Genomic DNA, 22,863 nt, shown 5'->3' on the forward strand with positions numbered 1-22,863 from the left:
AAACACATAATTTGAATCTAATGACAAGGAAACATCAAACCATCTCAAAATGAGACATTTTACAAAATAACTAGCCTGTATACTTCACAAGTGTCAAGATCATAAAAGTGAAGGAATGACTGAGAGTTTTTTCCAGATTGAAGGTGACTAGCAGAACATGAGAAAGAAATACAATGCATGATAAGTACATTTTGGGGATAACTGGTGAAACTTGAGTAGGCTAGGAGAATTAGATAACAGTAATATATCAGTGTTGACCTGCTTAAATTTTAATGATGGTATCATCGTGTAGGAAATACACTAAAGTATTCCCTGGAGGTGGGGTATCATGTCAGCAATTCAGCATCAAATGGTCAAGAAAAACTTCTGTGAACTCAGAACTTTTCTGTAAGTTTATTTAAAAAAAAAAATACTTGGTTGATCTCTGAATAATACTTTTATTACAACTCCACATTATCTAGTCTTAGTTTAGTAACATACTAAACACAACCCTCATTGCCAGAGCAGCGTATATTCCTATCTTTGCTGTGATGTAGGAAATCAATGAAACTGCAAGTTTCATGATTAGTAAAATGTGTAGAAGCTGGATGGTGGGTATGAGGGGTTATTATATTTGTCTCTTTACTCTTTACCTATGAGGTTAAACTTCCATACTAAAACTATGGACCATCTCTGCCAATGTGTTATTATTACTAGTGCTGGAGGGAGCGAGGGAGGGGAGGGAGAAGGGCAGAGAGATATCTTCACATAACTGGGGTGGAGAAGTCAGGGAGATGACAGCCATGGTAAACAGAGATCACTTTAAATTTTAGAAATTCTTCCTTTTAAATAAAGAAAAAAAATCCAAATCTGATTGAACATAAATAGAAAAATAATTATTTTATTTTAAAAATATACATATGGCTATACTGACTCCAAAGGGAGGTGGCAAGTGGCCCGGAGGATACAAGTTCTCCTTGCACACATACACATAACACACACCACAGAGAAGGGCAGTTTTTAAATTTAAACTCCATAACCTCCTTTATTATAAAATTATCCCATGCAGAACCTAATTTCTGCTTTTGTCCCGTTTTGAAGCACACTATGCACAAAATTGAACAGGAGCAGGTGACAATGTACTCAGCTTCTGAGCTCATAAAAATCACAATTGGGGGGAGGGAGAGCTTCCTTGTATAGAGTGAAAATTCCAGCTAGAAAGTGGCCTGTTTCAGGATGAGTCCTGCTGGGTATCCTGCTGAAAATCAATTCACCAAATCACTTGTCTTTTATTTGTAAATGAGTAAAGTTTTGTTTTTCTTTGTGCATATAATTTATTTCTTATAGTTAACATATTACTATATATGAAGAAGATAAAACAATAATTCTCCAAGTGTTCATGGAGCAAGGAACATGTCTAACTCTCTGCTCTTCGTAGTACATTCCACTATTGCTGATATTCCACTACTTAATTATCCCACCAATAAAACAGACATACACAAAAAGACTTTGCTTAGTCAGAGTTTTTATGTCACAAAAAAAATGACTCTACATATAGCCACAAAGAAATAGCAGTACTTAAGCAAATTTTACGTTCCCATTAGATGGAAAGGCTTACCAGGTTCATTTCCTGAGTCAATTCAGAGAGGATTATTACTCCTATTATGCAGTGCTCCACAGTACCCTTTGGAGAAAATAACCAAGTTTAGCCTACGTGGAGACATGTGACATGGAACACTGGTTGGTTTTTACATTGTAAACTGGGTAACAGTTACAAAATACTAAATACCAAAACATCACACTTACTTAATAACACATATATTAAAATATGTAGAAAAGTCACTGAGTTCTACAAATAAAAGGATTTCAAGCTCATTTTTTGAAAGATAAATTTCAGTACCCAGAGTTGAAAGGGAAAATGCTCACCTACCTTAGAGCTACATAATATCCTACAAAATATTTCTGGCACCTGAGACTTACCATAAACTAAGCTTCAAATTATGAGTTTAGTTTAAAATTTTTTATAAGACTATAAATAAGTCTGAGCAAAAAAAAATGCTCTTTAGCTCTATAAATTTACTTTGACACATACTGTGCAAAATTGATTTTATATACATATTATTAATAAATTTCCCTACTGCAAAAAATCACAGTGGAAATACAAAAATAGTAAGTGTAACTTTGAATTACAGTGCAATCATACTAAAACATTAACAGATGGTACATTTTTCAATTTTTTTAATGCCTTTATTTATTTATTTTTATGTGGTGCTCAGGATTGAGCCCAGGGCCTTGCACATGCTAGGTGAGTGCTCTACTGCTGAGCCACAAACCTAGCCCCCATGTTTCAAATCTTTTTTTTTAATTATTTTTTAGTTGTAGTTGGACACAATACTTTTTGTTGTTGTTGTTGTTGTTGTTGTTGTTAATGTGGTGCTGAGGATTGAACCTAATGCTTGCTAAGCGAGCGCACTACCACTGAGCCACAATGCCAGCCCCATGTTTCAAATCTTAATGCTGTAGTTGGTCATCCCTTCTAACCCTCACAGAATTCTAATAATAACGCTCACTAGTGTAATGAAGTTCAGATTACCTCATAATAACAACGAAACGAACAAAAGAAACACCCCTGAATTCTTCAAGGCCTGATGAGGGTGCCTGATGGAGCCCTTAATTTCCCATTTCCTGAGGCATTCCTTCCCTGTGTACAGACTTGATGTTTCTCAAAATGTGGCTCCCTCGCCAACTGCTGGCCCAGTTGCAAATTCGACTCTAACATGAAAATGGCTTGGTACTGGTCTAAAACAAAATAAAGAGCATGTACCAGAATAGAACATAGGTAAGTAACTAGATACTGTTCAGTTAAGCTGGCTTTTTTTCCTTTTCTTTTTTTCTTGGTGGGGGGGGGGGGGGCGAGTCTCTCTTGATGATAGAAACACAAAATTCATTTATGGTTTGACGTAAACTCCTTGTTGCAGAGCAGCAACCTGAACAGCAACCTGCTGCCGTAGGTGACAACTCTTGGATACGCATGTAGAAAGGAGGCACATACACATGCATGCTGGGAGTGTGGCAGCAATGGGGCTGCAACACTAGAGAAAGTGGGTGCCCAGAGGTCAGGACATTACAGTTCTAACAAACCTATAATTTTCAGAACAAAATTCCCACAAGATGCTAACACCCAAATGAACCTTGTGGTACTATTTTTAGAGTACTTAAACAATAAATCATCTTTCCCATGACTCAAGGCTAGGTCAAGTCATATACCCCAAAACAGTGCTAAATATTCTTTTATGGTATTATAATAAACTTTCAAGATAAAACATTTTGTTTCTTCTGGTCTCCCAAAATTGACAAAGCTACATGCTAAAGCCCAACTTAAAGCTGAACTTACCAGATGCTGAAGAGGGAGTCTGAGAAATGCTAGCCAACAAAAATTATTTCATTTCAGTTGGTTTTCAACTTCAGCTTTATTTTAAAAGAACTCCACATCTATTTTTGTCTACTGTCATGACTATTACCAGTCTTAGTAAATGGCAAGAGAAGGACACTACAGTACTACTCCAAATTACAAACACAACTCTGAAGTAAGCTTTGTCTCTGAATAAAATCTTCTCCTGTGCCAGTGCACGCTGCTCTCCTCAGGGATAAGAATGTGCTTAACTCCTGTCAAGTTCCAGATAATCAAATACTTGTTCACAGGGGTCTTAACAACGTGAATAAAAGAGAAGCTATGGGGGCCAGTATTTCAGTCTGAGTTTGCAGTACTGCACTATGATGGGGTTACATCTAACACAGAGGGTGACTTTCAAAATTATTCAATGAGAAGGAAAATCCCAGAAAGTCAAAACTGCCCCTAATCACTAATAAACCTGTGCTGAACCATCCCTCCATCAAAACTGCCAAATAGCCAGGCATAGTGGCGCATGCCTGTGATCCTAGCAGCTCTGGAGGCTGAGGCAGGAGGACTGCAAGTTCAAAGCCAGCTTTAGCAAAAGTGAGGTGCTAAGCAACTCAGTGAGATGCTGTCTCTAAATAAAACACAGAATAGGGCTGGGGATAGGGCTCAGTGGTCAAGCGCCCGGAGTTCAATCCCTGGTACCAAAAAACAAAAACAAAAAACCTGCCAAATATTCCTCAAGAACCGTAACACATCACTGTTTTTTCAGATGACACCAGCTAAGGTAATTTTCTTTTAGGTAGGAATGTTTGTATAAAAAAAAAAAACATTTTTTCTTCTTTAAATATCCAAATCATCTTAAGAAAGAAGCATAAGGAACCAAGAGCAGATTCAGAATTCCTACAGCATCCTGGTGCAGGTAATCACTGTAAGTTCTCTTGATTTTCCTTTTCCCTGTCCAAATATCTGAATTTATGTAAATTAAGCAATAACATACAGTATGACTTTAATAATTTAGGTTTAAAATATTCTTGACAAAATGAAGAGTTAATACAGTATAGTATAAAATTAAAAAGTAAATGGTCAGAACACTTGTTGAAGTGCTAGTTACACACTTTACTAAATAATTATGTGATCTTATATAAATCATTTAACCTTTCTAAGCCCCAGTTTTCTCATTTAGAAAATGAAACCCATTTCCCAGGGTTGTAATGAGAATTAGATTAGATCATATATGATCTAATGATCATATATGAAAGCCATTATATCCATGGTTTGCATATGCAATATATATATGTCATAAATGAAAGAACATACATTTTTGCAATTAGAAAATACAATTATTTATGTTCTCCTGGTATGAAAATTATGTAAGCATGAATTTTATTGACAAAAAACAACAAAGGATCCAAGGATAAGTAATAAATAATAATTGATGTAATGCTGGTAGCCACAAGCCAAACCATAAAGCTTGATGAAAAGCAGAATTCTAAACCAAAAAAGGCAAGTAATGGTGTTAAAGTAAGGTAATACTGACTTCTTACCTGAAGAAACTTCTTCACATCAGCAATAATTTCTCTGAAGACAAACTGGTCTTTCTGAACCTCAAACCACCCCAACTTAGTGATTTTAGCAATGACTTGAATAAGAGCTTGGATGACAAAGGGAGCCAGCTTAGGTTGTGATGCCACATAATTCAGAATGTAGTTTCCTACAAAGAAAATATTCTATGATCATTTGGACTTTTTGCGAAACATAAAGGGAATCATGTGAGGACACAAAGGAGGCAATGACAGGTCTTTCAGAGAGATCTCTTCCTATTCCTTGATATGTATCCTTATTTATCTTCCATAAAGCTTGGTTCAAAAAAGCAAATTTGTTCCACTGCATTTATTTATCAGGGGATAACCGGAGCAAGATACGAACATCACTTTTGTTTCTAAATGATTCTATCTACTAAAAATGCTGGGTAAATGCAGAAAACTGTGACCAGGCCAAATGGACCAAGCTCTCCGTGACATGTGTATGCCTGCATCTGCTAGCCACCTCAGGGTGCCTCACATGTGAGCAGCCACACCCGGCCTCATCTGGTGATAGGATTTTCCATTCTGTATCAGATAATCTCCTTTCCATCACTTCATAGTCACACAAAAGCTGCAAATCTTAGGAAGGGTTGTACGAACTTCAAATCTTTTCATTTCAAGTCAGAGTGCCACACTGTCTATACTGGTTAGGTATTCCTTAACCACTTAACACGTAAAATTCTACAACTCTTTTGTTAAACTTCTATCTTTTCTCTATTTCTGTCACTGACAAAAGTTTTTTTGTTTGTTTGTTTAGTTGTAGTTAAGAAAATTATCTTTATCTTATTTATTTTTATGTGGTGCTGAGGAACGAACCCAGGGTCTTGCACATGCTAGGCAAGCGCTCTACCGCTATGCCACAATCCCAGCCCACTGACAAAGTTTTTGAATTGTGTTGTCATAATTTTATTTTTCTCATAAACCCTAAGGTTTTTATTATATAACACTGTATCCTAAATCTCTTTTAGAACACAGGTCTACACAAAAACTTGTATGTAAATGTTCATAGAAGAATTATTAATGTTGGCCAAAAAGGCAAACAACCCAAAGGTTCATCAGCTAGTGAAGGGGTATCAAAATGTGGTCTACACAAGAAAATATTACTCTACAATAAAAAGGAATGAAATATTGATACATGCTACAACAAGGCTGGAATGCAAAACACTTTGCTAAGTGAAAATGCCAACTACAAAAGAGGACATAATGTATGATTTCATTTCTAGACAATGTCCACAAAAAGTTAATCTGTAGAGGGAGAAAGCACATCACAGGTTCATGGTACAGAGCAGGTGACTGTAAATGAATATAAGGGTGATGAAATATTCTAACCAAGTTGTGATAATGTTCAAACAACTGTAAATTGACTAAAAGTCACTAACTGTATACTTAAAATAAGTCAACTCTGTGGTATATCATACCTAGTTAAAGCTATCTGAAAGAAATGGAGGAAGAGGAAAGGAGAAGGGACAGAGGGATGAAGGATTGGTTTATATAAGCAACCAAACCTACGCTACACTTTCATTTGAAAGAAGGTGGAAAAAACAGCATTCAATCTAGGTAAAGAACATTTAAGAAAGGCACCAAAGCAGAAACAACCTGGCCTGGGGGAGTCCTTCACACACAATTAACAGGTTAGTACCAAAGAAGCTACAAGGCTGCCTCCACAAGAATGGGTCTTCAATGACAAGCTCATGAATCTTCAAATGGTACTTCACTGATAACCAACCATTAGCCATTGTTAACTACACTAAGAAGGTCAAAAATAGTGTAATACACACAGAGGATCTGGCATTAAGTTCATGATTGGAAACAATGAGATATGTAAAGTGGTACCATATAATAAAGGACTAAGGATTTTGAAGCTGGCATGATAAAAGCAATTTGACTGTTAAGGCTTCTACACATTTTCCACTTTACTTTTACATGTCAATTATTATGATGATACATGTCAGATCTATTACATCATGACCAATCTTCTAATCTACTTGCAGAAATAAGAGTGGCAAATCAAAATAAAGAAATAAAAGAAATCCGTCATTTCTTGTTGTCTTGAAATTGTCTTGTATGTTTCTGTTTTTTCCAAATTTCATTCCTACATTTTTTAAATTAGAGTACAGATACTCTTCAATTTACAATGAAGTAACATGCCAATAACCCATCATAAGTTGAAAATCTCTAATAAGATGAAAATTCTTCTAATATACCTAACCTACCAAATATCATAGCTTAGCAACACATTACAATGTAGAATATTAGTTGTTTGCCCTGGTGATCCTGTGGCTGACTAGAAGCTGTAGCTTCCTGTTATTGCCCAGTGTCACATGAGTGCTATACCATTATCATCCAACCAGAGAGAGATCAAAATTCAGAATGCAAAGAATGGTTTCCACTGAATGCTTATTGCTCTTGCATCCTACTAAAATTTTTTAAAAATCTTAAGTTGAATCACCGTAAGTCAGGGAACATCTGCATTCCCATTTCGAAAACAAAGATTCTATTTCAAAAATGAATGTAGGTCAAATAGATAACCTAAATGCCTATATTATTAAAGACATTAGATCAATATAGTTAACAATGGAAAGTACTAGGCCCAGATGGGTTTACTAATGAACTGTACCAAACATTTAAGGAAGAAATTATACCAATATACCAATTATACCAATTCTCCATATGTTCCAAAAGACAGAAGCAGAGGAAATGATATCTAATTCATTTCATGAGTCCAACATACCTTAATACCCAAACCAAAGACATTACAAGAAACTACAGGCCAATGTCTCTCAACAAATTCTCAACAAAATATTGGCAAACTGAATCCAACAATATATAAGAAAAATTAAACACATGAGATTTATTACAGATATACAAGTCCAATTTGACCCTCAAAAATCAATTAACATCTCATCAATAGGCTAAAGAATAAAAAAAAAAATCACATAATGATATCAAGAGATGCAGGGAAAGCATTTCACAAATGCAATAACCATTCATGAGAAAAACTCTCAGCCAACTAAGAATATAGAGGGACTTCTTCCTCAACTAGATAAAAAAACATCAAGTTCAAATCCAGTCTCAGCAATAGCGAGGCACTAAGCAACTCAGTGAGACCCTATCTGTAAATAAAATACAAAATAGGGCTGGGGAGTGGCTCAGTGGTCAAGTGCCCCTGAGTTCAATCCCTGGTACCCTTCCCCACCACCAAAAAAAAAAAAAAAAACTTACAGATAACACCATATTTAACAGTAAGAAACTTGAGGCGTTCCCACTAAAACCAGGAACAAGATAAGATGTCTCCTCCGACCACTATTTTTCAACACATACTAGAAATCCTAGCTCATGTAATAGGGAAAGAAAAGGAAATAGAAAGAATAAAGATTAGGAAGAAAGAAATAAAACTATCTTTGCTTACAGATAACACAATTATCTATGTAAAAAATCTGAACAACAAACCCTGAACAAGTGATTATAGAACAAGGTTGCAGGATACAAGGTTAATATACCAAAGCCGACTGTATTCCATTATCAACAATGAACAGTGGCACCTTAAATAAAATACCCCATATCATTTATATAGCACTCCAAAAATGAAATACTCAAGTATAAAACTGATAAAATATATGCCAGACCTATGCCAGAAAAATTACAGAGCTATAATAAAAAGAAACCAAAGATCTAAATAAACAAATGGCTTAAATCCAGAAAACTAACACCACCAAATATTTGCAAGAATTGGAAGCAATAGGAACTCTCATATGTTGCTGATGGGAATGCAAAATGATACAGCCAATTTGGAAGACACACTCTAGCAAGTGTGCACTTTGATATATACCCCAAATTGGAAACTTATGTCCACACAAAATGTGCAAATGGATGTTCACAGAAGTTTTACTCACAATTGTCAAAACTGGAAGCAACCAAAACATCCTTCAATAGGTGAATGGATAAACTGTGGCACATCCAGACAATGAAATACCGCTGTTATTATTACAGAGAACCAGAAAGAAATGAAGTTATCAAGTCATGAAAAGACATGGAGTAACCTTAAGTGCAAATTACTAACTGAAAGAAGCCAATCTGAAAAGGCTACATACTGTATGATTCCAACAATATGACTTTTTGGAAAAGGAAAAACTATGGAAACCATAAAAAGATCAATGGTTGGGGGAAAAGAGGGATGAACAGGCACAGGGGATTTGCAGGGCACCAAAACTATTCTGTACAATACTATACATTATCAAAGCCCACAGAACATACAACACCAAGAGTGAAACGTAACAGAGATTATAGACTTTGGATAATAATAACTTATCAATGTAGGTTGGTTGATTGTAACAAATGTACCACTCTGGAGCAGGATATGCAGACAGCAAGGAAGGCTCTGCATGTATGGGGGCAGAGATTGTATCAAAACTTTGTAATTTCTGTTCAGTTTTGCTATAAACCCAAAAGTGCCTACCAAAATTAAGTGTATTTAAAATGTGTCTGTGTGTGCGCAAAAGTCAAATAAACAAAAATCCAAATTCTAGACTTACATTTATAGTGTTTGAATACTTATTTTTAAAGCTACAAACTTCTTTTGCTTTCTTAAACACACAAATTGACAAATGCATGGATAATTTCTTCTCTAGGCTTTCTGAAGTACCTAACACTAAACATGCTTAGGGAACAGGCAAATATATGAGGAAAATGACATCACTGTGTGATTCTGACCATTCAAATTTGAGCTTAAAGATCCTAACACATAACACATTTTAATTTTTCTGACACAAATATAAAAATCATGTTAATCTTGAGGCTAAAGAAATCAACAATCTATTTCTATTATGAGCAGGAAGACAAAAAAATCCTATACCTCAATTATTAGAGCTTTATCCATATAAAATACAAACTTATATATACACACATACAAAAACTTAAAAGTACATTACTTCTGAAAAATATTTGCTATTTTATAGAACCAGGTTCCAACTATAAGAGGTTCTAAGCACTGTATAACCACACACAAATTATCAAGGAGTCAGCTTTTGGTTTTCAATGTATCACAACTGCTTTTGACATAGCACTATGAGAAATACTGAAGCTTTCACTTCTCCTGTCATTGAGCTATAAGTCAACTTAAAGATTAAGAGCATGGATTCCATAAACTGAATGACAGCTCTATCATTTCCTAGCTGTGTGATCTTAGATTACACACACTATTAAATCTAACTTCTTCAACTTGTAAAATTAAGATAACTCATGAATTTGCTTGGAGGATAAAATAAGATGGTACAGATCTTAGCAAATATTATTACTTATTATTAAACTAATATGCTTTTTACTACATATTGCACCATATTATCACATCATTATTAACACTGGATTAGTACACGAGACTTAACTACTAATCTTAAAAAAAAAAATGACAGAATCAAATAATTCACAAGCCTAAAAACCGCTCTCCATATTTAAAAGTCAAAGTTTTACTTCTAAAGCAAAATTTGTTAAAAATCATAATAAACCACTTACTGATATCAATCCTCTGCTCAACAGGTAAAGGACTGATTCGGCTGACAAGTTTCGAAAGACATGTTGCTGCAAGGAGCTGAGCATAGGATGTCTGTGAAGAATAATTTTTTTTTATTATCATCACAAATAAAATTAGAATAATCAAAATATTACAGGTAGTTTTTCTAAGCAAAAGTGAGTTTTGTTTTTCCAAATTGATAGATTTACAATGTATAAAATTAATCTACTTCAGATACATATATACAGATATAAATCTTATTATCAGTGTATATGTCATGTCAGAATAAGATAAGGCAAAAATGAACTTCAAATGTCTAACTTTCAAGGCACAGTACTAAATTAGATGTCAAAGCAAGGTGCTTTTTTTTTTTTTTTTTTTTTGCCATGATGCTACTATATCTTTCCTAAAAGAATATGTGTTAATAATATCAAACTAAACACTAATCACAAAATTCCCAAATCACACACAAAAATATCAATCATCAGCAAAATTAAATCCACTATCTCAACACAGAATTTCCTTACAAAAATGAAAAATAAAATGAGGTTGCACCAAAGTTAAGTTTCCAAGTGGCTCATCGTTAACCAGGCAAGGAAAGTCACTTAACAATGAGGAATTAATTAAATCACCATTGTATTATTGTAGCAGTCTAAGTTATGTGTGCAGAGAAAATAAACTTTACTAGCCTTTTGGTGAGAACAAATGTTCAAAAATTGAAGACATGAAGCAACAACAAGTCAATTTAAAAGCAAGACAAATTATTTGGAAAGATTGTTCCTAGCTCTCAATGAGTGAACAGATGTTACCAATACTGTTCATATTGTTAATATTACCAAAACTTTTCTCCCTGTTTATTCTAGAAATCAACACTAAGTGTGATACAGCAAGAATTTGCCTCTCTGAAGAGTCTGTGTGGAATTATAGGTCAGAATATTTTCAAGACAGTTGAAGAAACATTAATTCAATATAACTTGAAGTAGAATCTGCGAGACACTGGTGGTAAAAATATGGAGCAAAAAGGGCTTAGTTGGGCAAATTTTAAAAGCATGTAAAATATTTAAGCCAGACATGGTGATGCATGCCGATAATCCAGCGACCTGAGATGATGAGGCAGGAAGATCACCAGGAGTTTAGCAAGACCCTGTCTCAGAATGAAAGGGCTAGAGGTGTACCTCAGTGGTATAAAGTTCTGAGTTCAATCCCCATTACTGGTGCGCGGCGAGAGTAACATGTTTCAAGCTTATAGTTTCATTAGCAGATATGCTATGGTAAACATTTGAGTCTATCATGCATTAATGAATCAGAGATGCTAACAAAGTTTATTTACTCCTATGAACTTATCTTCAGTTCTGGGAAATTCTGTCAGAATCAGAAGCTCTGAATATCTCGTCCCACTTCCCAGTACTTTGGTCACTTATCAGTAGTCAAGTTGTACTGCAATTTTTCTAAACTTGGGTTGAGAATGAAATTCTTCTGGATAAGATGACCAAGCCTCTATTATTCAACACTAAATGGCTTTGGAAATTATCTTTTTCTGCAAACTTGAAAATGTCTTGTAATGAATTCAACCTAAAATTCCAAAACTACCTAAAAGACAAACAGAGCTTAGTACTTATATACAGAATGACTACAATGACTAACGACGCCATAAAATCATTTCAGTAACAACACTGACTCACAAAAAATGACAAGCTGCTCTAGACATTTCCTACACTTCTGAAAGTTAAAAACAAGTAGTGAGATCTCTATTTTCAGATTCATTTTCTAAGTGCCAACTGCAGTTCCAAAACCACCGTTCAGACCTTGATGCAAATAAAAAGAAAATTTCCATATTTCAAAATCCATTTAACTGTGCAATTGAGGAGTTTCCACCTAATCTTCAATTGGAAGTGATTAATCTGCAATGTAATGACATGCTAAAAGGCAAATATCAAGAGAAGATATAACAGAATTCTATAAATGCCTTCTAAGTGATGAATATGTTTAATTAAAACCATATGCCCATGGACTGATTTTAGTATTTGGCAGTACCTATCTATGTTAAAAGATATTTTCAAAGATGAAAAATGTAAAATTTTATTACGGATCAGCATTAACATATGAACACTTATAATCAATGCTGATAACAGGAAACACAACTCTGAAATTCATTAATAGTCCTAAAAGAACTGTCCTATTGTTTTCTATTAATAGACCTCTATTACAAAAAACTACATTCAATTATTTTGAATTTTACCAATAAACCTTTGAGGACATTTGTTTTCTCTCTTGTTATAGAAATACTCATAAAATATCTTCCATTTTGCCTCTTGGCTTACAAAGCCTAAAACATTTACTTGATGGCTCTTTTCAGAAAAAGTTGTCCAATTCTGGTCTGTATCATGAGGCCTCTGACTCCAGTGTTCATCATATCATTTCACAGTTCTTTGTCTATAGACCTATGCTTTACAACTAAACAATGCCCTCCTTTAGTTCATGTACATAAACCATTTAAGCAGTAGAGAGCATGATTTTATATGTAAGCACTTGCTAAACAATTTCTGAAAGAATAGCTCTGAATATCTAGAAGGTAGAATATCAAGAAGTAGCCAGCATTCTTTTGAATAATTCTTTCATGTTTCAAAGTTAACTACAACCTGCCTCTACCAACTAGATTAAAAAAATGGCAAAAAAAAAAAAAAAAAGTTGTTCTAAAATGTAATTTTTTTCCCACTAAAATGAAACATAAAAGGATCCAAGGTGGGGTTGGGGTTGTGGCTCACCTAGGGAAGTGCTCGTCTAGGGAAGGTAAGGCACTAAGTTCGATCCTCAGCACCACATAAAAATAAATAAATAAATAAATAAACAGGACACAATACCTACAACTAAAGAAATATCAAGGGCTGGGGTTATGGCTCAGTGGCAGAGTGCTTGCCTTGCATATGTGAGGCACTGGGTTCAATCCTCAGCACCACATAAAAATAAATAAACAAAATAAAGACATTGTGCTCATGTATGACTGAAAAAAATGTTTAAAAAAAAGAAATATTAAAAAAAAAAGGTCCAAGAGGAATCAAGAAATTATTTTAATTCATTCCTATTCTGCCTCCTGACTGACTATTCCCTAAATTTGCTTCCCTGGCTTTCCAATTCTTTCCCTGATTACTCTCTTTGACAATGAAATAAACTATAATAAAAAGATGTGGCAACATCTGTCATTGCTAATACACACGAATTGATTAACACTGACATACATTCAGTGATCTCTCATGGTTAATTGTTGTTATCAAATACTTACTGTTCCTTGTTCTAATAAAAGTTGACACTTGCTGAGACATTCTGGGCTGTCAATAAGTTCCAAGAGTGCTTTCTCAGCCTCTATTCTTTGTGTAAGATCAGTCCCTATGTAGAGGTGAGTACATAAAGCCTCCAATTCGGCCAAACTCTTGAGAAGAAAAACAAATTAACATTTTACGTGAATGAAAAAAGGTAAACACATTAACCACAGAAGACAATACAAATATCATGCCTGTATACATTAATCCAATACACATGTGCTGAGCTACAGCTACTTTCCAGGGGAAACCACGACAAACAAAACAGGCACATCTCCTACTCCTCCAATTACTGATAAATTAATAGTTATGCAATAACTGTAGTATAGGGAAGACTTGCCTGATCCAAGAAGTTAGAAAAATAACGTACACCAAGACCAGAAAGAGTGAGCCTGATGGGGGAAAAAAGACTAGAAAGGCCTTCTGTCTACTTACCACTAGAAAGGTGGATGGCAAGTAGACAAAAGGAAATGCCAGATGAGGTTTGGGGGTAGGGGGAAGATCATGTACAAATTTAAGATAATTCAATTTTATATTTTCATGTTGTAAAAATTTCAATGGTTCCACCTATTAAAAAAAAGTAACAGTAATTGTAAATATATGCTGATTTGGGGCTTCTGAACTGACTTGAAAGCTACAAGTGAACTATGATGTGATTTTTTTGACCCCTTGGCATTTCTCACAATTTAACAACTAATGAATTTTATAAGCAAAAAGACTATTCATTCTGTTTACAAATATAATCTCATCTGAAGATAGAAGACAAACAATCTGAAAGAAGAATAGAAAAATGAGCTTGGCATTCCTCTCAGCTTAAAAGATTTTTGTGAAAGTCATCTTTCGAAAACAAGCTACTTCACTAGAAACTTGAATCAGAAAATTGTCCTTGGAGGACAAAAATACTGACATAGATTTCAGTGATGGGTAGGCAAAGAAGTTATGGGACATTTCTAAAGAAATGACAATTTTGGTCTTTCCTGGTTTGAATTTTTGTGGCAGCATAAGAGCTACACCAGTCCATACATTCCCTCAAGTGCGACATCTTTTTATGATAGGACTATACAGCTGTCACTGAAACGGAGTCCCCTGGGGCTCAATGTTCCTCCCACTCCTCTCTTCTGCTGGGCTCCTTCACGGCATTCTCTATTCCCTATTCAGGCCAGAGCCCAGCATCCTAGACGTGAGACTCTTCTGCTAGAGTGAAAAGGAAAGTCCAAAAGTAATGTTTTAAACAGATCCCCAGAAAGGACCTCAATGAACCACTTTTAAACATTTCCCAACCTCAACTGACCCGACAAACTCAGATTACTACATATATTGTTCACAATATTAAAATGCACAGAAAATATATAATTCAAAAATACTAAGAATTCTCTTCTTCTCCAGGAAGAAATACAGAAATGAAAAGGACTACTTTTCTTTCCCCTGTCAACCTCAGAAGTCTTTTCCTTCACCTAATATATCTGAAGGATAAAAATTTTAGAACTGATAATACCCAGAATGATTCAACACTAAATTGATCCTGCTGTCATGCATTCACCTAGACTTAAGATTTTTTAAACAAGTAGACTTTCACTGCAAAAAAGAACTAGGTCCGAAATAATTACAGGACCTATTTAACAAAACAAAAAGGCAAAAAAAAAAAAAAGAAGAAGAAGAAGAAGAAGAATCTGGCAAGGTGGCACCTGCCTATAATCCCAGCCACTTGGGAGACCAAGGCAGGGGGATCCTAAATTCAAGGCCAGCCTGGGCAACTTTGCAAGACTTTGTCTCAAAATAAAAAATAAAAAGTGCTGGGGGTGGAGCTCAGTGTCCTGGGTTCAATCCCCAATACAAAACAAAAAAATAAACAAAAATCCTAACAATAACAATATCAGTGCCTACTTAATGAGGTTTGTTTGGGGAATTAGTTCATGCCATGTACCTTCTAGCTCGCAGTATATATTATAAAGGCTAGTTTTGATTATTATCTGAAAATAATACTGTAATCAGTTGAATTATCTCCCCCTAAGGCAGGTCCAAGCCCTAACCCTCCCACAACACCTAAGGTCTCCTAGAACTATGTGACCTTACTTGCAAACAGGGCCTTCACAAAGCCTTACTTGAGTTAAGGATCTCGGGAAGATATCATCCTGGATTTAGAGTGGGCCCTAAACCCAATTATTGGTATCCTCATTTATAAGAAAAGGAAAGGCAGACTTGAGGTGTAGAGCAATAGAGGGCAGAGGGCCATGAGAGGGTGGAGGCAAACCAAGGACTGCCAAGGACTCAACAGCCACAGAAGCTAGAGGGGGCATAATAGGGCTTCTCCTCAGGGACTTCCAAAAAGAACTGCCTTCCACCTTCAGAACTATCAGACAATAAATTTGTGTTGTTCTAAGTCACCTAGTCGATGGTGATTTGTTACAAGAACCCTAAAGAACAAACAAACGAAGAAAACTAATACAAATATTAATATTAATCAAGTGGGAAAAGTCAAGTGTTCTTTCATTATAATGGTAACATACATATGCCTTGCAGATTAAACCTTTTTAAGGAAGAATAAAAAATACATTCATAAGGACCCTTACCCTGATGGAAAGGCATTGTCCCACTACCAATTTATCAGACAATCATCTCATTAGCATTTGATTTTCCAGAGAATCTATAAGGAAATTTTATTTTTCACAGTAGATAAATCTGCATCTTAGTTTTATTATGTATTGATATCTGAGAATATGAGAATGCCTCAGAAAATGGATCCATTCCCACTGTGTTGACAATCTGATTTGGGTTATTAAAGCTGCTATACAAGGCTTAAATCAACCATAGAAGTTCATCTAAATAATAAGTCCAACAAGGAGAACTGGGTATCATGTACCTCCCATAAAGAACTTTCACTCTCTAGTAGACAATGATGTAATCCTACTGTCAATCTAAATCAAGATCTTCCTAAGTATTCTGGTCCTACTTGACATATAACTGGCTCTCAACTGGCCTTTCTACTCAGCAATTCTCAAACATGTATCTATCAACAGGTGAATGCTGAGTAAAAAGCCAGGCAAAAAGTATCTATTGTGCCAGGCACAGTGGCACACACCTGTAATCCCAGTGGCTTGGGAGGCTGAGGCAGGAGGACTGCAAGTTCAAACCCAGCCTCAGCAAAAGGGAGGTGCTAAGCAACTCAGTGAGACTCTATCTCTAAATAACAAACAAAACAGGGCTGGGGATGTGGCTCAGTGGGTGAGTGCCCCAAGTTCGAACCCTGGTACAAGTATATATTGTAACAGGAAACAGCTAGGTATAGGAGTAGTACAGGAAGGAGGAGGAAGCCAGGAGGGACGACAAACAGGCACAAGAGCACAAGGAAACTTTTGGAGGTGATGGGTATTTTCATTTTCTTGATGTCAGTAATGGCGTCATACATATGCCAAAACGCATTTAGTTGCACAGTTGATGTATATGCATTTCATGACTCAGTTGTCCTTCAACAAAGTTAAAAGAAAAAAGAAAAAAATGTTTCCAGGAAAAAATTCCCTAAGAATAAAATTAAATCACAAAAATTCCACTTCAATTAAATTTAAAGCTCTTTTCAATTACTTCCCTATATTTTTCCTGGTTTCTGAATTAAGCTTCTTGGTTGCCATTCATAGAAACTCCTTCATTTTAAAAGTTACTGGTTTCCCACAAACTGTTTTTTACTACCTTTTCCTAAGTATCCCGGAAGGCTTGATCCTCAGCCTCTTGGAGCTCTTCGATAATGAATTAGATTACACTTGTTCAAGAGCTTTAGAGTTTATAGAATGGATTCCCACCTTTTTCCCAAACCAATCCTAAAAACACTCCTGCAAAGTACATGTTTTCAGTATGCTCATTTTACAGATGAAAACACTGAAGCTGATAGATCAGGTCAATTCTAAGAAAAATGCAGGTCTACAGGCTCTGAGCACATGCTGTCTCCTCACAATCTGCCTTCTGGCCAACCTTTACTCAGCTATCATCTACCTCCAGGTGATGTCCTAACCCTACCTGTAGCCTGGTCTGTTAACCATCTTAATATTTGTCTACAAATATCTTACTTTTGGAAATCCAGAAAGATGTTAAAAATAAACCTCAAATATCAGAAACTGAATTGAGCATGTTTCCCACAGATTTCAAGTGTCCCTTTGATTTCAAAGGTCTAGACCAGGATCTAGATTTATATGTTTGATGTTATCTTCAGCTTTTCCCTCTTCTTAGGATTTTGCCCTCAACTCCTGGAGGTAATCTATGTCTTCCACAACAGGAGCACCATTTGCTTAGGGCAGGGGCTGATAGTCATAGGTTGGAGGTAGGCCTGTTTTAGGGTGGTGACTGAGGGTTATAAAGTATCACTGTAACTAGAGACTGAGTCCAACCACATAGGTAGTCCATGCCAAAGTCATGAAGCCCCAATAAAACTCTGGGTCCCAAAGTTGGCAACAGCATACTGGCTTGTAATACTTAGTGGTACATACAGCCACACATTGAGTAGCATGTCCTGAGGACAACAGAGGCTGTTTTAGAACTTTCCCAGACTGTCCTATGTGTCTTGTTCCTTGAACAAATTTTAATGTGCATCCTCTCCTTATAATAAACTACGACTATAAGTATTTTGTAAGTCCTGACAAATTGGGGAACCTGAGGTGGTATGGGAAACCACTGAACTTGGAGACTGTGCCATCAAACCATAGTCTGGCAAACTCCAGAAACACAACTCATTTGTCATCAAGCTCTACCAATTCTTTTTCTACAAAGACTCAGACCCAGCACCTTCATATGATAATCAAAGAGAGTAGAGCAATCAAACAATATTTTCTAACCGTGGCCTCCATGCCCTGGATTTCTTCAAAGGCTGCTTTAGGAATGAGAATGGAGGGTTGTGGGTCTTAGACGCATCACGGTTAGATCTGAAAAATAGAATTTGGTACTCACTAAGTTACCTTAGGAAATTTATTTAACCTTTCTAAGCCTCCCTATTGAAACTGCAGATAAAAAGCCCCCCTTTCCAAAATAATTATGAGACTAACAAAGAAAAGATAGGGGAAAGGCTAATACAGTGCCTGCAACAAATCAGATCCACAATGAATGATAATCATTCTCTTTTTTTTTTTTTAATTTTAATATTTATTTATTTAGTTAGTTTTTCGGGGACACAACATCTTTGTTTGTATGTGGTGCTGAGGATCGAACCCAGGCCGCACGCATGCCAGGCGAGCACGCTACTGCTTGAGCCACATCCCCAGCCCGATAATCATTCTCTTTAGCTACTGACAGTTCTCAATCACATCTAGATTAAAGCAGGTGGCCTGACTGGATGATTAAGAAGCATGGCTATTGTCTCTGGATCTGAAACCATACTGAGTAAAAAAGCTCAGTGGAGTCCTTACATCTTTTCTTATGTATCTCTTCAGTTTCATCAAAATCTCCCAATCCTCAAGAGTGCCTCCAGCTTGCCTGTTTCCAGTTCTCCTCCCTCACTCTGCTCCTCTATCTGGACTGCTTCCTCAAAGATGATCTAAATCCTTTACTTCTTTGGGGACATAGAACTATAACTCATAGCTTTCTAACCAAAATGCATGTGCACTGAATGGGTTATAGAAATAATATGATGCCCCTCCCCAAGCAGCCAGGGAAGGGCTGGGGATAGTGGGGAAACTCCACAGATAGCCTTTGGCTGTTAACAGTTTATGTTAATCAGATACACAATTACCATGATGTGAAAAAGACTGTGGCATAACATTTAAGTAGTACCCATTGGCAGGTGATGATAAGATATAGAAAGTGGAAAGAATATGGAACTTACTGTAACCATGGGCAAGTCACACTGTTCTAAAACTGCCTCAAGGAATAAAAATATATATGCACATCTCTTAAGGAATAAAGTATATACATGTATTCTCTTAATGGTGGTATTCAACTCTAAAAAGGGCATGTGAAAATCAAAACGCTAAGTACTGGTTATCACTACTAACAAATACTCTGAATTAACTGGTTAACAATATGAAACAATGCACTAAAAGAATTCAAACTGAGAAGTGAGAAGCCCCCCCTCCAAAAAAAAAACAAAAAACTGTGATGTCTTATTTGTCCAACTCCACTTTTTCAATTTTTTTTTTTTTTTTTTTTTTTAGTTATAGATGGACACAATACCTTTATTTTATTTACTTATTTATATGTGGTGCTCAGGATGGAAGCTGGTGCCTCAAATGTGCTAGGCAAGTTCTACCACTGAATTACAACCTCAGCCACTACAACTCCACTTTTAAGTGTCCACAGCACCCTAAAGTACATTCCTGGGAAACCAATATGAAGAGTTCTGACATTAGCATGTAATTTTTCCAACACTTTACACCTAAGTATGAAGAAGTATTCCAGGACTTGGTGATTTACTCTGCATCATCTTTCGAAGTCCAAAAAAGTTCCACAATACTTTTAATTTATCTCCAGATTTACACCTGCACTATGAACATCTGATTATCTATTTACAATCCATAAATCCTCTCTGTGAGATTCTTCCTGTGAAAATTTCCCAGAGGCCATATTTACTAAAGTGGTAATAAATATGTTATTTTGACCTGGGGACCCTTTGAAATGGCAAGAAGTCAAAAGGTAATGTGTGGGGTTCACTATCTCTTGGTCCATAAAGTCCTAGAGCTGTCAATTACCTGACAGAGTAGCTAGCTGAAAAGAAAACACCCTTTGGAAGAATCAATAAATAAGGAAGTAATAAGTCAGTGTGACCACAGGGGACCCAAAGAAATCTACAATAGGAATGTGATACTTAGATACACTGTCACCACATTAAGAAACTGCCTACCTCTCCAAGGTCATCTCCTGCCTTCTCCAGCCTCCCCTGGTCTCTTCCCTTTCATATGAACCTTGTGCTCCAGCCAGAATGAGTTTCTGCAATACGCCACGGTCTTCCACAATTTTTTGCTTTGGCTCATATTATACTTTTGTCTCTACAGCTTTCCCTTCTTTACCAGGCCACCATCTAATTTGTTTCAAGGCCCAGTAGACTGCAAGTTTCCTGAGAGGGGAACTCATGAAGTGTGCTCAAAGCTGTATAGTCAATACTCAATAACCAACTAAGGAGAGGATGTGTGGAGGCTCAAGCATCTCCTCCGAGAAGCACAGCAGCTGCACTTCACAGCCTCCCAACACACACCCACACTCCCCCTTTTCGGTGCTCCCTGCTCCCCCGTGACTAATTCTACCACAACATTTTTCACGTGTGCTGTAATTACCTGCAAGCTCTAGGAGGGTACCGATAGTATGATGTCACCCTTTATCCCCACACTTGGCACAGTGCTTGAGGCACAGTAGGGCCGCTCGAAGGGTGCTGCTGACTGAGTAACTGAACCGCCGCGTCGGGGGCGCCCGAGGCTGCGGGGGCCGTGCCCCGCAGCGCGCGTCCCAGCGCAGCAGCTCCGCCCGCGCCGAGCCCTCCTCCGCAACTCCCCACAGCCCCGGCCCCGCCGCCCCGGCGGACCGAACCCTGCGGGGTCCCGGCCGCGGAAGCCAAGCGGAGGCTGGTCCTCCGCGCGGCGCGGGTTCCACCTGCCCCGGCGCCGCCACAGCCACCGTCCGCGCCCTCCAGCGCCGCCGCGCCGGGAGAGTCCCGCCGGTCTGTCGCCCGCCCAGACGCGGCCCCACGGTGCGCAGCGCGGACGGGCGCAGAGGCTGCGGCTCCGGCCGCGGCCCTGCGGCCTCCACCGCCTTCCTCGGCCCTGCGCCTCCCGCCGCAGCGTCCCACGGGCTCAGGGGCAGCGGGGCGTGGGCCCGGCGCAGAGCGCACTGACCTGGAAGTGCAGCGCCATCTTCCCGGGAGGCGGCGCCGGCCGCAGCCCGAGAGCAGGGACAAGGCGGGCGCGCGGAGCCCGCCACCCCGGGGTCCTTGCGCCGCTCGATCGCGTCCCTCGCCGCTCGCGTCGGCGTTCTGGGCGCGCGGCGGGCGGGGCTGGGGGCGGGGCGGCGCGCGGAGGGGCGGGGCCTCCGGCGGGCCAGCCAACCGCCCCCAACCGCTGCGCCGCCAGGGTCGTGACCTCCGACCCTGCCCTAGACCCAACTACCGCGCCCAACTCTCTGCGTGGACGCCACATCTTCGTTGCGCCACCGGTGCTCCGCTCTGGCGGCACAAATATCGCTCTTGGCTCCAGCTCCCGCGTCGCCACGGATTTCCTCGTCCTTTACTACCCTCATGCCAACTGCTGCCCTTGACTGCTGATCCGCTAAGCCCAACTCCATTGCTTCTTTAAAATTGTTCAACTTTATTTTGGTTAAAATTAAACAGTGCCTCCGGGGTGTAAAACATTGTGAAATTCTGACTTGCCTCTGACTCCTTGTTTGTAGGAGTCTGTTTTTAAAATATGAGCTTGTATTTTACACCTAATGATTCCACTGGAATGAAAATATTTTGGAGTAGATGTGAAGTCGACATCAGGCCTTTCTGGTGCTCTTTATTTCTCTGGAAATTCAACAATTCCATTGGGGCCATTGTGCTTGTTTTAAAAGAAAAATTAGCTGAAATAATCCTTATGATTCAGGGCTACTAACTATAGTTCAGGGCTCTTATTTCAATAAGTCTGCTTGCAAATTCTGCTTTGGTTAACTTGAAAGCATATTTATTTCATCCTAATATTTAAAGGATAGTTTTGCTGGGTATAAAACTCCACACAGGCTTTTTTGTTTTTTTCAATCTTTCAGTATGTAAGATTGTCTTCTGTTTGCCATTGTTTCTTTGGAAGTCAGCTATTAGTCTGATTGTTGATCCTTTATCTCCACACACACACACACACACACACACACACACACACCATCCCCATCTGAATTTGATGTCACTAACCCTTGTATCTTGGCAAGTGTTTCTTTAAATATTGCTCAATTTCCTCTCTCTACTTCCCCCATCCTGCCTCCCTCTCTCCCCCTCCCACCCTCCCTCATATATATATTTGAATTACATGTATGTTAGAACATTTTGCTCTATTCCTTATGTCTCTCAATCTTTTCTGTATTTTTTTGTCTTTTTTAAAATTTTTGTGCTTTAATCTGGATATTTTCTACTAACCTGTCACCCAT

General features: G+C 37.8%; 1 protein-coding gene across 7 annotated transcripts in view; it reads right to left on the minus strand.

Moving 5' to 3' along the window:
• Positions 1 to 21,671, minus strand: part of Ranbp17 (RAN binding protein 17) — a 298,250-nt gene extending 276,579 nt beyond the window's left edge. For 2 of the 7 annotated variants that reach the window (XM_076856355.2, XM_076856350.2), the window contains exons 1-6: positions 21,588 to 21,661; positions 14,221 to 14,352; positions 13,749 to 13,895; positions 10,471 to 10,561; positions 4,924 to 5,090; positions 1,598 to 1,663 (exon numbers count right to left, since the gene is read on the minus strand). In XM_076856355.2, coding sequence (XP_076712470.1) covers positions 1,598 to 1,663; positions 4,924 to 5,090; positions 10,471 to 10,561; positions 13,749 to 13,895; positions 14,221 to 14,352; positions 21,588 to 21,605 — 621 coding nt within the window. In that variant the 5' untranslated portion in view covers positions 21,606 to 21,661. Of the gene's footprint in view, positions 1 to 1,597; positions 1,664 to 4,923; positions 5,091 to 10,470; positions 10,562 to 13,748; positions 13,896 to 14,220; positions 14,353 to 18,605; positions 18,693 to 21,032; positions 21,109 to 21,587 lie in introns of those variants that run through there. The other 5 variants (XM_076856353.2, XM_076856354.2, XM_076856352.2 and 2 more) reach the window with 5 other exon arrangements.
• Between the last annotated feature and the right edge of the window lie 1,192 nt (positions 21,672 to 22,863).

The sequence above is a fragment of the Callospermophilus lateralis genome, chromosome 5, assembly GCF_048772815.1.
Source record: "Callospermophilus lateralis isolate mCalLat2 chromosome 5, mCalLat2.hap1, whole genome shotgun sequence".
Taxonomy (NCBI): Eukaryota; Metazoa; Chordata; class Mammalia; order Rodentia; family Sciuridae; genus Callospermophilus; species Callospermophilus lateralis.